Consider the following 16,774-nt stretch of genomic DNA (forward strand, 5'->3'; position numbering starts at 1 on the left):
CATCATAAAAGTGTGTCTATCCATCATAAAAGTGCATCTATCCATCATAAAAGTGCATCTATCCATCATAAAAGTGCATCTATCCATGATAAAAGTGCATCTATCCATCATAAAAGTGCATCTATCATCATAAAAGTGCATCTATCATCATAAAAGTGCATCTATCATCATAAAAGTGCATCTGTACATCATAAAAGTGCATCTGTACATCATAAAAGTGCATCTATCATCATAAAAGTGCATCTGTCCATCATAAAAGTGCATCTATCCATCATAAAAGTGCATCTATCATCATAAAAGTGCATCTGTCCATCATAAAAGTGCATCTATCCATCATAAAAGTGCATCTATCCATAATAAAAGTGCATCTATCCATCATAAAAGTGTCTATCCATCATAAAAGTGCATCTATCCATCATAAAAGTGCATCTATCCATCATAAAAGTGCATCTATCATCATAAAAGTGCATCTATCCATCATAAAAGTGCATCTATCATCATAAAAGTGCATCTATCATCATAAAAGTGCATCTATCCATCATAAAAGTGCATCTATCCATGATAAAAGTGCATCTATCCATGATAAAAGTGCATCTATCCATCATAAAAGTGTCTATCCATCATAAAAGTGCATCTATCATCATAAAAGTGCATCTATCCATCATAAAAGTGCATCTATCCATCATAAAAGTGCATCTATCATCATAAAAGTGCATCTATCCATGATAAAAGTGCATCTATCATCATAAAAGTGCATCTATCCATCATAAAAGTGCATCTATCCATCATAAAAGTGCATCTATCATCATAAAAGTGCATCTGTCCATGATAAAAGTGCATCTATCATCATAAAAGTGCATCTATCCATGATAAAAGTGCATCTATCCATGATAAAAGTGCATCTATCCATGATAAAAGTGCATCTATCCATCATAAAAGTGCATCTATCCATGATGAAAGTGCATCTATCATCTATTCCGTTTACGCAGAAACGTAAAGATGAACGCGGTCGCCCAGTCCTGTGTTTGAACCGCGAGAGTCGCCAAAGCGTACGCCACTCCCACATCTACACCACAGCGCCAGCGTCCAGTGTTGCTCTTCTGCCGGAACTCCACTTGTGCACGGCGGATATTTTATGGATATTTTTCTTACATAAACACATCGCTTGACTTCAGAAGGCCTTTATTAACCCACGCAGAGCCAGTTCCAGCACTTTTATGATGGATAGATGCACTTTGATGGACTTTCAAATAAAATATATATTTCAAATATACCCATTCACTGCCATTATAAAGCTTGGAAGAGCAGGACTCTAAAAGAAGAAGGTCATACACACCAAGGACGGCTTCAGGGAGAGTAAATCATGGGCTTATTTTCCTTTTTGGGTGAACTATCCCTTTAATATATGTTACATTTGTGGTGAAAAAGGTTTTTATGAGATTTAAATCTGATTACACACAATGTTTGTGACGAAATGTGTGGTGATACTTCCAAGGCCAAGTCCAATAACAATTTCAGTAAACCTCAAATCTAGGCCTTGTAAATCCTGAGCATTATGTGACATAATGTCATGCGCCCGTTCTAACGAGAAGCATTGATGCACTGAACTTTATAAATGCCCTGGTTTAGTTTGGTCAGATTTTACACTACTCTATGTAAATGATGTTCAGTATTAGCATTTTACTTTGCATGTTTATCTATATTTGGAGAGCAAGGTCTATAATAAAGACATTGAAGGAGTACGGGCTTCAGTGGATGCTAAGCTTTATGCAGTATATTCCTGGTTCAAGGTAAGGTCAAAAGCTGGATCAGGATCAGGATGGAGAACGGAGCTAAGAGAACATGTCAGTTGTGTCCATTTCACTTTGTTTCTCGTTCTCGTGACGTCTGAAGACATTCTGTAACAATCACTTATTACAACAAGACACCATAACTGTGGCAGTCCAGTGACAGTGAAGGTCATTTATTTATATTTAAATATATTTCAGGAATTTAGTCAATTGGTGCAAAGTCTGTCTTTCGTCATGTTATTAATTACATACAGTCAACCCAATAATTATTCAGACACCAGATATCATTTTTGATATTTTTTTACTAGTGTGTGCAGGACACTATAGTTCATTTATGTAAGTGAGGAGAGCAAAATAAAGCAAACTGTGACATATTATACACACATATTACAGTGGACTACCAGTAAATGTATACAAAAAATTGGGACATTTTGACCTGACTGTTTTGCTGAAGTGTTTTGACTTTAATTGCTAATGCTCTTTTTACACACACACTGAACACAATGAGGCATTGCTTGGTCACTGGTTGAGCTAAACTGGTATTATGTAATTGTGTAGTTAGATTTAACAGCTGACAGATATTCAACATAATTCATGTGTGAGACAGAAGGACGGACAAAACCTGTCAAATATCAGCTGCGTTCATAACTCTGAGTTCTCGTAATATGTTATTACTATTTTCTAAACCATAGCGAATAAACTGATAACACACACACACACACACACACTGCACGCTATCGCGTGTGTAAATGCAACACTTTCAAACATCAAAGGATTGTGCGCTTATGATGCGCGCATGCGCAGATCATATTCCTCCCGAGCAAGACCAGCACTGGTGAGAATAAATGCATTATCTTATCGCCTTCACATTACGCACAATTCATGTCATGTTATTAAGACACGATCGAAATATAAAGATTTTGCTTGGCAAACATATATGGACACTTATAGGCTTAGGACGCGCGTTTTATCGCATTTTTCCTAATAAAATGATTAAATAAACCCTATAATTAGCAATTAAGATGAGGTTGCCATGGAATTAAAACACCATTTTGACTGAGCGCGTCTGTGTGTTGCTCCTGAATGCTCGGGGATCGGATGCTCCTCATAGAGCAGTGTGTGTGCAGATCGGATGGAGTAATGAATGGCTCAACGGTTCGCCTACTTTAGTTCGCTGACCACAGCGCCATTTTACACTGCTGGAGTCGAGCGTGTTGTGGCAGATGAGGGATGCGCTGGGAATTATGCTTTCTGAATGGGAATTGATTATGCCATCACATCCCTATTCCCTACCACTATCTCTGTATGGTTCGAGCATCATCACCACCAGTTTATGCATAACCCCTAATCATCAGCATCATCAGCACCATCGGTTTATGTGTTGAGCATTTACACCATCACTCATGCTTCATCACCACCATTAGTTTATGGATTATGATCAACACCGTCAGATTATGGATTATGCATCTCTATCATAATAACCATCAGTTTGTCTTGTGCATCAATTTGGCTGCATGAGCATCATCATCATTTGTGCTTCATCTTTGTTATCATTTTTCACTTTTGTGAATGACGATTCCTATTAAAACTTCTGATAAACAGCAGCATTTTAATAACTATACATTGTCATAACTATTAATATCATTTGTAATTATTTTTTAAAGACCGAGTAATTAATAACAGTAATTTAAATACATTTCCCTTGGAAAAAAGGAAAGTAATAGATTGCTCTTAATTTTCTGTAATTTAATGAGTTACTTCTGATGCAATTGCATTAAATACTGTATAGACATAGAATAATTATATATAAAACAATAGTGGATTTAACATCTGATGTTTTTATTCTAACCTTCTCCCTTTAAATACTTTGGTCAGTTCAAGAATAAATAATACAATTTGATATTATTTATTTGAAAGAATTAAAAGAGCCGTTTCTTATACTTCAGGTGAATATGGGATTTATGATGTAATTAGTGAGTAATACAATTTTAGAGAGATTATTAATCTAATTACACTGTTGAGGATAATTGATAGTTTTTTAGAGTAATTTGCCGAACACTGCATACCCTAAATAAGTTAACTGTTGTAATAAACAATAAACACTGTTGCTAAATAACTAAATGATGTCCTTATTTCTCTCTGGCTAGTGGTACTGAGCTATGAGTGCCAAAGCCGAGCCGGACGTCCCGCCGCGCGATGCAGACGCTCCTCCTGAAAGCAGCGACCGCCTCAAACCCCACGAGACTGCCACGGTCATTCTTCCAGGTACTTAGATCATTACGTAATTGATTCATGACATTAATGCCATTTAAAACTTTGAAAAATATTGTTTTTAATATTTGCTGGACAGACTCGGCAGACCCAAGCGTACTGTAAGGGTCTGCTGGGAACGTTTGGCCGAGTCTCCTGTCAGAGAGATCTTCAACTCCCACCTCCGGCGGAGCTTCGACCGGATCCCGAGGGAGGCTGGAGATATTGAGTCCGAGTGGACCATGTTCTCCACCTCCATTGTCGAAGCGGCCGCTCGGAGCTGTGGCCGTAAGGTCTCCGGTGCCTGTCGAGGCGGCAATCCCCGAACCCGGTGGTGGACACCGGAAGTAAGGGATGCCGTCAAGCTGAAGAAGGAGTCCTATCTGGCCTGGTTGGCTTGTGGGACTCCGGAGGCAGCCGACGGGTACCGGCAGGCCAAGCGAACTGCAGCCCGGGTGGTTGTGGAGGCAAAAACTCGGGCCTGGGAGGAGTTCGGTGAGGCCATGGAAAAGGACTATCGGCTGGCCTCGAAGAGATTCTGGCAAACCGTCCGGCGACTCAGGAGAGGGAAGCAGTGCCCCACCAACGCTGTTTACAGTGGAGGTGGGCAGCTGTTGACCTCAACTGGGGATGTTGTCGGACGGTGGAAGGAATACTTCGAGGATCTCCTCAATCCTGCTGTCACGTCTTCCATGGAGGAAGCAGAGGCTGAGGTCTCAGAGGTGGACTCGCCCATCACCCAAGCTGAAGTCACCGGGGTAGTCAAAAAACTCCTCGGTGGCAAGGCACCGGGGGTGGATGAGATCCGCCCTGAGTACCTCAAGTCTCTGGATGTTGCGGGGCTGTCTTGGCTGACACGCCTCTGCAGCATCGCGTGGCAGTCGGGGACAGTGCCTCTGGGATGGCAGACCGGGGTGGTGGTCCCTCTTTTTAAGAAGGGGGACCGGAGGGTGTGTTCCAACTACAGGGGGATCACACTTCTCAGCCTCCCCGGGAAAGTCTATGCCAGGGTACTGGAGAGGAGAATACGGCCGATAGTAGAACCTCGGATTCAGGAGGAACAGTGCGGTTTTCGTCCGGGCCGTGGAACACTGGACCAGCTCTATACCCTCTACAGGGTGCTGGAGGGTTCATGGGAGTTTGCCCAACCAATCCACATGTGCTTTGTGGATTTGGAGAAGGCATTCGACTGTGTCCCTCGTGGCGGCCTGTGGAGGGTGCTCCGGGAGTATGGGGTCCGGGGTCCTTTGCTAAGGGCTGTCCGGTCCCTGTACGATCGAAGCAGGAGCTTGGTTCGCATTGCCGGCAGTAAGTCAGACTTCTTCCCGGTGCATGTTGGACTCCGGCAGGGCTGCCCTTTGTCGCCGGTTCTGTTCATAATTTTTATGGACAGAATTTCTAGGCGCAGCCAGGGGCCGGAGGGTGTCTGGTTTGGGAACAACACGATTTCGTCTCTGCTCTTTGCGGATGATGTTGTCGTGTTGGCCCCATCAGACCAGGACCTTCAGCATGCACTGGGACGGTTTGCAGCCGAGTGTGAAGCGGCTGGGATGAGAATCAGCACCTCCAAATCCGAGGCCATGGTCCTCAGTCGGAAAAAGGTGGCTTGCCTACTTCAGGTTGGTGGAGAGTTCCTGCCTCAAGTGGAGGAGTTTAAGTATCTTGGGGTCTTGTTCACGAGTGAGGGAAGGATGGAACGGGAGATTGACAGACGGATCGGTGCAGCTTCAGCAGTAATGCGGTCGATGTACCGGTCTGTCGTGGTGAAGAAGGAGCTGAGCCGCAAGGCGAAGCTCTCGATTTACCGGTCAATCTACGTTCCTACTCTCACCTATGGTCATGAGCTTTGGGTCATGACCGAAAGGACAAGATCCCGGATACAGGCGGCCGAAATGAGCTTTCTCCGCAGAGTGGCTGGGCGATCCCTTAGAGATAGGGTGAGGAGCTCGGTCACTCGGGAGGAGCTCAGAGTAGAGCCGCTGCTCCTCCACATCGAGAGGGGTCAGCTGAGGTGGCTCGGGCATCTGTTCCGGATGCCTCCTGGACGCCTTCCCTGGAAGGTGTTCCAGGCACGTCCCACCGGGAGGAGACCCCGGGGAAGACCTAGGACACGCTGGAGAGACTATGTCTCTCGGCTGGCCTGGGAACGCCTCGGTGTCCCCCCGGAAGAGCTAGAGGAAGTGGCTAGGGAAAGGGAAGTCTGGGCATCTCTGCTTAGACTGCTGCCCCCGCGACCCGGCCCCGGATAAGCGGAAGAAGATGGATGGATGGATGGATAATTAAATCTTACTAAACTATTGTTCAGAACTCCAAATAAAAGAGTGGAAAATTGTAGATGCAACTGGCATGAACATAAAATCTATTTAGGCCTACTTTTGGAGCAATTTTATTTGATTTATTTTGAAAAAGCTTGTATTTCTCCATAGCTTCTGCTCATTCGTTGCCAAAAGTGGAGCTGCCTCAAAATGCAATCAGGGCAATTAAAGGCAGTGACCTGGAGGCCGCATCACTTCCTGCTCAGGTTGGAGGGACTATTGTCCATGTTCTGGGCTGGAAGGAGGGAGTCGCGATCCTCCCTGGAAGCAATTTGAAGGTGAGCAGAACATTGTTCATTAACTAGTTATATTTGAATGTCCAATCTGGAAAGAGTGTTTCAAGACTCCGGAAAGCTGTGTTCAGTCAGCATTACTTGAAGGTCATGACCTCAAGGGTTTGAAGTGACGTGCTGATCGGAGGATCTTCATGTTGACCACAGTGTGTGAACTGTGAAGGCATCTCATAACTGGTCCCGCAGGGCCTTTCTAGCAGCCTTTGTGTAATGCCAGTACACAACATCTCATGAAGCTTGGAGAGAAATCCATCCGTGCTGATCTTGACGGCAACGAGCTTGTTCAAAACCCAGCCCTGAAGTGCAAAGCAGACACCTCTGAGCTGATGTTACAGTGGGAGCTGGTCTGTGTGTTTCTTGTGCTCAACACGGCCCTTTGTTGTCAGAACGAAGAGCTAGTCAGATCAGATTACAACATGTTCTCCACATCTGACAAAATCAGTGATATTTATTTGAAGAGTTAACCAACATGATTGCTGAAGATAATTGTGAAACAGCATCACTGAATACTCATCAATTAAGTATTTTTTTGCATTTTAATTTCTAATCAAATTTAATAGATGTCTAAAAACATGAATTAATTTAGCAGATGATTTTATGCAAAGCAACTTAATGAGGACTGCAGCAACATAAGCATTTCAGACTAAGAATGCATTAAAATGAAAGGTTTTTTCTAACAGAATTCAAAAGATAAGTCAAAACATGAAATGACCTCCTAAATGATTCACATCTGATACTAAAACAATAAATCAACTGTGAACAATTATAGCTAATTAAAGCTTACACACGTTTTAGGTGTTGACATCTAGAAGATGGTACTGGTTACATCCATGGCATTCCCATTGTTTTTGGGAAACAGGTCCTCAACCCAAACACACACTCGACACGTCACCACAATGCCCCTAAAAAAAAACATTGACATAACAGAAACTCTTTTAAATACCATCAGAAAATAACATTTACATTAACAATCTCTGTTTGCTCGTCTTGCTAAAAATGCACAAAATAACACATTTCAACATTTACTCTCCCTATCCAACCCTGTACAAAGCATGATGGGAAGTGGAAATCCAGTTTCCATATATTTGATTGAACTACTTAATTTGAACATGTTCTTTCAACAGAAAAACATCAATTTAAGCCAAAGTTTAACATAAAGCAATCATGTTTGAACAAGAAACCTGATACAATGGTGTTGTAACGGTCACCAGCTGGAGTGCCCTTGAGAGCCACCTGAGGGCACTCCACATCAAGACTATTATCATTCACTCACAGACTACATCTCCCATCATTCTCTGCCCGGACTCATCATCACTTGTCACTGATCACATTCACCTGTACCTCATTCACTGATTGCATTTCACCTGTGTCTCATCCTGTTAGTCTGTCTATTTATACCTTGTTCATTCATTCACTCACCGCAAAGTCTTGTCTAGTGTTTCACTGCAATTCCGAGCGTTTTCCCTGGTTTCTTGTCTTTTGGTTTTTGGATATCATTCTCTGGTCCCTGGATTACACTCTTGCCTCTGGTCCCTGCCTGTTTTGTTTGACTGCCTATCTGTGTATGACCCTTGCCTGTACATTGGATTACGCCTCTGGATTGTCCCATACAATAAAGCTGCGTCTGGATTTCAAACCTAGTCTCGGAGCAGTTCATAACAGAGAAACAAAACAGGCAGGGACCAGAGGCAAGAGAGTTAGGGATGGCTGACGCGAAACACTCGTTCCGAAGCTTTGCGAGATCCCCAAGCGCAGATGTTTCGAAACACTGATCCGAAGCGTGATTCAAAACAACCATGTCACGTGACTATGGCCAAACGAAGCCTCGAAGTGTTTCACAAGTGTTTCATCAGGTGTGATCCGCCGAATCAGCGTTTGATTGACACGGTCGGGAACAGACCACACGATCGCACATCTGTATAAAAGTGAAATCAACGCATATTGACCTCGTGGGTTTTTGTGAGAGGAGTTTGATATTGAGATAGCCGATTTTTGGTGATGTAACGACATTTATAGTGCGATTTGTTTAGTTATATTTAGGCTTACATTTAAATTTACACAACACATTGACTGATAGGCTAGAGACACAGAGTATACATATAGTGACACATTAATAGATACATAGATATAAATATATATAGACAGCTAGATTAATAGATAGATAGATAGTCTACATAGATAGATTAAAGATAGGGATAGAAATGTCAACATCAGACCCATCAACATCATCAACATCAACACCAGTAGAAACACAGGGCAGTTTATGGGAACTTTTTGATACTCGTATCCATCAAACCCGAAAAAATACATCAACGATGCGTATTTGTCCAGAACTCATGATCCACTAACTTACTGGAAAGAGAGAGCAGTAATCTTTCCTCATTTGTATGTCATGGCTAAAAAATATCTTTGCATTCCAGCAACAAGTGTCCCTTGTGAGAGGATTTTTTCAAAGGCTGGAGAAATTATCTGTAAAAAAAGAAGTAGGCTAGTCCTTCCACAGCAGAGAAATTAATATTTTTGAATAAAAATATCTAAAAAAGTGAGACATTGTGGCTTGATTTATTTTATTAATATTCATTTTGCAGGACCAAAATAACATTATGCACAGTGATGAGCCTATATGTTACAAGATTCACATATTAGAAAAGTACAATAATAATAAAATAAAATAAAATTAATGGCTCGTCAAGGTTGTTTCAGATCAACACCTGCAAGTGACCACTAGGTGTCACCGTGGAGACGGGTGTCGGATTGATTCGAAGCCTCGAAACAATATGGACCATTTGGTTCAACTGTTTCATTGCTTCACGAAGCCTCGATCTGCCCATCACTAAAGAGAGTAATCCAGGGACCAGAGGCAGGAGAGTAATCCAGGGACCAGAGAATGATATCCAAAAACCAAAAGACAAGAAACCAGGGAAAACGCTCGGAATTGCAGTGAAACACTAGACAAGACTTCGCGGTGAGTGAATGAATGAACAAGGTATAAATAGACAGACTAACAGAATGAGACACAGGTGAAATGCAATCAGTGAATGAGGTACAGGTTAATGTGATCAGTGACAAGTGATGATGAGTCCGGGCAGAGAATGATGGGAGATGTAGTCTGTGAGTGAATGATAATAGTCTTGATGTGGAGTGCCCTCATGTGGCTCTCAAGGGCACTCCAGCTGGTGACCGTTACAGGTGTTAAATCAAAAGGAATTATTTAAATAAAGTGAAAAGCATCAATATTTTTTTTTACTATTACAATGCACATGAATTTAAGTCAAGTCCTCAAGTCCTTGACTGTGACAAAAGTTGACTTGACTGAAATGGATGGCATTATAAAAAGAGTGAGCTGAAGATGATATTCTTTCTACCAGGCATGCAGAGGTGTGTTGTTACCATAACAGTGCTAAGAAATCCATGTGCTCGCATAATAGGGCCCTGTGATTTTGAGTATATTGAGAAAAGGGGAGGGCCAAACACCGAACCCTGAGGCACCCCATAGGTTAGCCAAACTGATTTACACACTGTTCGCCTCCAAGATACCCTGAAGGATCTGTCTGTCTTAGTACCAAGCCAGTGGAGTGCCGTTCCCATGATGAGCAGTGTGGAGAGGGTAGATCTTGTGATTTAAATTGTCAAAAGCTGCAAACAGATCCAGAAGAAGAATAAAGAATAATCTGGAGGTCACTCTATCACCAGTTGAAGAATTTCAGTGATGGCTAGTCTTTTGTTTTTATCACTTGAGTGGAAAAAATATTATTTTTACTTTAAATACACATACATAATCATTTAGTGTGTCGAATGCTTCCTGAAGGCACTGTATATTACTTTTTATTACTGAATAACAGTAACACTATTCTACTTTTTGCAGCTATGTGTTAGTGATACTGGTTCGCTGGAAGTGATCAGTGAAGGGAAAATAGGCTCTGCTAACCTGACCACCGGAGGAGTTCAGACAAAATCAGCTGATATGGAGCTCAAACAGGGGGAAAAATCAGGTAATTTTTCATTAGATGCCTCTGGATTATTACATCTTTAGCTCATGGCTTTATGATGTTTTGAAGTCTGGCTGTCAATTATAGATATCTATAACTGGAAGTATAGTCAGTCAGGCCAATAACTAACACTATCCAGGAGCCAAAAATGAATAAAATTTGGGTATGACGAATATATAAAATTTAGCTACTTAACAGTTGGCTAGTCTCTTTATTAGAACCCACAACCAAACACACAAGTTTCCATCCAAGGATTTTTTTTTCTCAGCACATCATGATGGTCCCGTGTACACTTTGTTAGTTTGCTTTACAATTTGACATGAAATAAGTGGAAACTATAAAACTGAACTTTTATTTGTTTTTTCACAAGAACTTGGATGGATTTTTAGTTTTTAGGTTCAAGGGTAGTAAATGGAAAAACAGCTTGATTATTAGTTTTCACATGTGGGCTGGAACAAAATGCCCCGCCCCTTTCCACTGATTGGTCAACCAAATATCCTAAATTATCCTCTGTAATATTTGTTCATATTCTTAAAGCGTTTATGTGATGAAGACTCAGAGGCATTCGGATCCATGTGCAATAACTTTAATGATAACACAAACAGACAGAAACAAAGGCAGCAACAGGGCTGTTGAATATACAGGGGCAGACCAAACTCAGAGTGGTTACCAGGCAAGGGTTGTGGGCAGGCAGCAAACGTTCACAGAGTAGATGGGGATACAGGCTTGAATCGAGGAACCAGGAATGCACGGGAATATGGAGAATAGCTCAGAGTAGCACGTAGTGGCAGTATCAAGACCTCACAGGGAACAAAGGGAAGCGAGGTCCTGATAAAGAGGAGCTAAGTGGGAACAGGTGGCAGAGATAATGGGAATGAGACAGGGATGGAAGGAGGTGATGAGTGACGGGGGTGATGGGAAGTGAAGTCCTAGAACTCAGGAGAGAGTGATCTGGTGAAGCCAGGAGGAGGCGTTGTGGAGTGCATCGTGACAGAGCCCCCCTCCTGCGAGCGGCTCCCGAAGCGAGGACCTAAACGGCGACGGGGTCTTTCACGGGGTCTGGGAGCAGGACGATCAGGGTGATTCTGGTGGAAGGTGGTGAGAAGAGCCGGGTCAAGGATGTCTTGGGACCTTTCCCAGGAGCGTTCCTCCGGACCGCACCCCTCCCAGTCAATTAGGTACTGGAGGACCCCTCTACGGCGCCTGGAGTCCAGGATCTCTCGCACACGGAAGACCTCCTCACCTCCGATGTCAATGGGGGGAGCATTCCTCGTCACGACCTCCTCCTGGTCCTCCTCTCTCCTGGGTGTTGCAGCGGGTCTGAGGAGAGAGACATGAAAAGTGGGTGAAATACAGTAAGTGGAGGGAAGAGCTAACCTGTAGGAGACAGGGGTGATTTGTCTCAGGATCCGGAAAGGTCCAGTGAAACGTGGAGACAACTTTTTGCAGGGGAATCGGAGACGTAGATCGCGAGTGGACAACCATGCCCACTGGCCTGGTCTGAAGATGGGGCCGCCTCTTCTGCGTCGGTCAGCCTGCTGCCTGAACCGTCCTACAGCACGCTGGAGATGGATGTGGGCGGTGTTCCAGGTCTCCTCACTCCTCCGCAACTATGCGTCCACCGCAGGGAGATCCGTAGGCTCACCAGACCAGGGAAACAATGGAGGTTGGAACCCGAGCACACACTGGAAGGGCGTGAGACCTGTCGACGGCTTGCGGAGAGAATTCTGGGCGTACTCTGCCCACACAAGGAAACGACTCCAGTCTTGTTGATTTCGGTGGCAGTAAGTTCGGAGGAAGCGGATGAGGTCCTGGTTAAGCCTCTCCACCTGTCCGTTGGCCTGTGGGTGGTAACCAGAAGTGAGACTGACATTAATGTTCAATTTACTGCAGAGAGCTTTCCATACCCGGGAGGTGAACTGGGGTCCTCTGTCAGAGACGATATCCTCGGGCAACCCATACAGACGGAAGACATGGTGAAGAAGAGCTTCGGTGGTTTGAAGTGCTGTGGGTAGGCCAGTCAGGGGGACGAACCTGCAGGCCTTGGAAAATCGGTCAACCACTGAGGGGATGGTAGTAAAACCCTGAGAGGAAGGCAGATCAGTGACGAAATCCACTGCAATGTGGGACCATGGCCGTTGAGGAACGGGAAGTGGCTGAAGAAGTCCGGCCGGCTTTAAGTGGGAGGCCTTTGCGATGTTGCATGTGGAACACTGATGAATGAATTTGACTACGTCTGCGTGAAGAGTGGACCACCAGAAACGGTTACTGACCAGCAGTTGTGTGGCTGCAATCCCGGGGTGACCAGCGCTGGGTGTGCAATGTACCGACTGAAGAACACGAGTGCGAAGAACCTGTGGTACGAAGACTTGGTCAGGGGAGCATTCCGGAGGGGTTGGATGATTCCCCTGTGCTGTAGAGATCTCAGTCATGATGTCCCACTGAACAGGGGCCACGATGAGGGTAGACGGCAAAATGTACTCGGACTTGGTATGATCGGATTTACCGTCAAACTGGCGAGATAGGGCGTCAGCCTTGCCGTTCTTAGATCCTGGGCGATACGTGATCTTAAAGTTGAACCTCGAGAAGAAGAGAGACCACCTCGCCTGTCGGGCATTCAGACGTTTTGCTGACCTGATGTACTCGAGGTTGCGATGATCGGTGAAAACAGTAAAAGGCAGACGAGCACCCTCCAGCCAATGTCTCCACTCCTCGAAGGCAGCCTTCATGGCCAGAAGCTCCCTGTCTCCCACATCGTAGTTACGTTCAGCCGGAGTGAGCTTACGAGAGTGGAAGGCGCAAGGAAACATCTTGGCAGGACTACCGTGTCGCTGGGACAGAATGGCGCCGAATCCGGAATTCGAAGCGTCTACTTCCACGATGAACTCACGCTCGGGATCCGGATGATGAAGGATGGGAGCCGTAGTGAACTTCTCCTTGAGCCGTTCGAACGCGGAAGAGCATTCTGGAGACCACCTCAAACGTTGCCCCCCCCCCCCTGTAGGAGGGATGTGAGAGGTGCCGCCGTGGTGCTGAAATTCCGAATAAATCTACGGTAGAAATTGGCAAAGCCCAGGAAACGCTGCAATTCTTTCACAGTGGTGGGTCGAGGCCAAGCAACCACTGCTCTGACCTTAATGTCGTCCATGATGACTCCCTCAGCACTGATGACATACCCCAGGAACGCGATTCTGGACTGGTGAAACTCACACTTCTGGACCTTGGTATACAGCTGGTTCTCGATGAGGCGCTGAAGTACGGCTCGCACATCCCGGACGTGTGCTTCGAGGGTCTCAGAGTAGATGAGAATGTCGTCGATGTAGACAATGACTCGCTGGTTCAGCATGTCACGGAAGATCTCATTTACGAAGGCCTGAAAGACAGGAGGACTGTTAGAAAGCCCGAACGGCATAACCCGGTATTCGTAGTGCCCGGTGGTCGTAGAGAAAGCCGTCTTCCACTCGTCACCCTCTCGAATACGAATCAGGTTGTAGTCGTTCCGCAGGTCCAGTTTGGTGAAGAACTTGGCAGTGCGGAGCATCTCCAGAGCTGCGGGGACCAGTGGCAGAGGATAGCGGTACTTGACCGTGATCTCGTTGAGACTGCGATAGTCAATACAAGGGCGGAGACCTCCATCCTTCTTCTTGACAAAGAAAAACCCAGCAGAGGCAGGAGAAGTGGAAGGAGTAATGAAGGCCTTAGCGAGTTGTTCCTCAATGTAAGACTTCATCGTGTCGGTCTCAGGTTGAGACAACGGATAGACCCTCCCACGGGGCGGTGCAGCTCCAGGAAGAAACTCAATGGCGCAATCCCAAGGTCGATGTGGAGGAAGTTGAGAGGCCTCTCCTTCACTAAAGGCCAGAGCAAGATCATGGTATTCAGTGGGAACCCCCAATAGGTCAGGATCTTTGGAGTGGCTGGAAACAGTTTCAGGACCTAGGACAGCGGGTTGACAATTAGATAAACAGAGAGATGACCACTGGATTACCTTCCTCTCGGGCCACGAAATGTGGGGGTTGTGCTTCTCCAGCCAGGGGAAACCCAGAATCACAGGGTGCAGTGGTGAATTGATGGTGAAGAGTTGAATCGTCTCCGAGTGCTGAGTGCCGACATTAAGGGTTAACTGCTGAGTGGTATACTGTATCTTGCCTGATCCCAGAGGTCGTTCGTCTAATGCTGCCACTGTCACCCGGGGTTCACATGGATTGAGAGAGAAATTATGAGCTTTAGCGAAAGCCAGGTCAATAAAATTTCCTGCTGCCCCCGAATCAATTAATGCATTTATATTAACAATCCCTTTATCAGAGCAGAAAGACACTTCTAAAGTAAGAGAACTGGGAGAACGAACACAGGAACTCACCGCAGTTGAATCTCTCGAAGTGGGTCTTACGGGACATGTCGACCTCATGTGACCAGTTCGGGCGTAGTACAGACAGAGGTTGTTGCGCATTCTTCGCTCACGCTCCTCAGTGGTTAAGCGCGTGAAGCCGATTTGCATGGGTTCAGGCTCAGAACTGGCGGAAGGATTTAAAAAGACCCGGTGTTTGAGCGGGGTGCGCCGCGCTCGCATCAGATTATCTAGGCGAATGGTTAAGTTCATCAGCTGATTGAGCGTTTTACCCTCATCACGGCAAGCTAGTTCTCCTTGTAAATCGGAATTTAGGCCCTTGCGGTAGAGTAGTTTCAGCGGATCCTCCTCCCAGCCTGTCTGAGCAGCGAGAGTGCGGAAGGTGAGGGTGTAATCCGCCGCGGAAGATCCTCCTTGATGAAGAGCCAGTAGCAGCTCGCCCGGTTCCTTTCCGCCGGCTGGATGCTCGAAAACCTCTCTGAATTGGGCGAGAAAGTCATTATAAGAGGGAAACACAAGGTGACCACCTGCCCAAAGCGCTGTCGCCCACTCCAGAGCCTTTCCAGTCAGTAGCGAGCAGATGAAAGAGACGCGGCTGTCGTCGTTTACAAAGAGGTGGGACTGCTGGTTAATATACAGAGTGCTTTGCAGAAGAAAACCCTTACACGTTGCTGACGAGCCGTCGTATTTGTCGGGTAGTGACAAACGAGGATTATTGGAAGATGAAAAGTTACTCACGCTGGACGGTGGTTGATCCGGAGGTGCAATGGTTTGAGCGGCGGCGGTTTGCGTCGTGAGGGACCGCATGGATCTCACCAGTTCCTCGATAAGTGAAGTTAATTTTTCTAGCTGCTGTTGATGAACGACCAGTACGGAAGCTTGATTTGTGACTTCTGATGTTAGACGATGCAAGGTTGCTGGATCCTGTGTAGGCGAGGTCTTCTGTGATGAAGACTCAGAGGCGTTTGGATCCATGTGCAATAACTTTAATGATTAACACAAACAGACAGAAACAAAGGCAGCAACAGGGCTGTTGAATATACAGGGGCAGACCAAACTCAGAGTGGTTACCAGGCAAGGGTCGTGGGCAGGCAGCAAACGTTCACAGAGTAGATGGGGATACAGGCTTGAATCGAGGAACCAGGAATGCACGGGAATATGGAGAATAGCTCAGAGTAGCACGTAGTGGCAGTATCAAGACCTCGCAGGGAACAAGGGAAGCGAGGTCCTGATAAAGAGGAGCTAAGTGGGAACAGGTGGCAGAGATAATGGGAATGAGACAGGGATGGAAGGAGGTGATGAGTGACGGGGGTGATGGGAAGTGAAGTCCTAGAACTCAGGACAGAGTGATCTGGTGAAGCCAGGAGGAGGCGTTGTGGAGTGCATCGTGACAGTTTATTGCAACTACATACAGTATAATCTCTCACTAACCAAACAACTGGACCAAGGAATGCCATGCAACTTACAGGTGCCAGAGAAATATTATTAGTTGTTTATTTTAGAAATATTAAATATACCTTGCATCTGCACACACAGTTAACCCTTCCCTGGTTTTATTTATCTGTCCAGCTATCAAAATATGTGTGGCAAAGCTATGCAACACACTGAACAGCGCAGAGCGAATGCATGTACATTGCAGTAAACCGCAGACCCGTATTGATTATTGTAATTACAGCAGTATATCGTCTCAAGTTATGCATGTGACCATGGCTCCCTGAGAAGGGGAACGAGACACTGCATCCCCTAGGGGTCACTATGGGGGAATGCCTCCGGCGTGACCGGTGTCTGA

The 16,774-nt window shown here is 45.3% G+C and overlaps 1 protein-coding gene across 2 annotated transcripts in view; it reads left to right on the forward strand.

Moving 5' to 3' along the window:
* Positions 1–2,586: 2,586 nt before the first annotated feature.
* Positions 2,587–16,774, forward strand: part of l3mbtl1 (L3MBTL histone methyl-lysine binding protein 1) — a 45,503-nt gene continuing 31,315 nt past the window's right edge. The window contains exons 1-4 of one of the 2 annotated variants that reach the window (XM_079588610.1): positions 2,587–2,625; positions 3,938–4,055; positions 6,467–6,633; positions 10,514–10,640. In XM_079588610.1, the coding sequence (XP_079444736.1) occupies positions 3,950–4,055; positions 6,467–6,633; positions 10,514–10,640 (400 nt within the window). In that variant the 5' untranslated portion in view covers positions 2,587–2,625; positions 3,938–3,949. The remainder of the gene's footprint in view (positions 2,626–3,937; positions 4,056–6,466; positions 6,634–10,513; positions 10,641–16,774) is intronic. The other variant, XM_079588611.1, reaches the window with a different exon arrangement.

The sequence above is a fragment of the Phoxinus phoxinus genome (assembly GCF_949152265.1).
Source record: "Phoxinus phoxinus genome assembly, chromosome: 18".
NCBI lineage: Eukaryota > Metazoa > Chordata > Actinopteri > Cypriniformes > Leuciscidae > Phoxinus > Phoxinus phoxinus.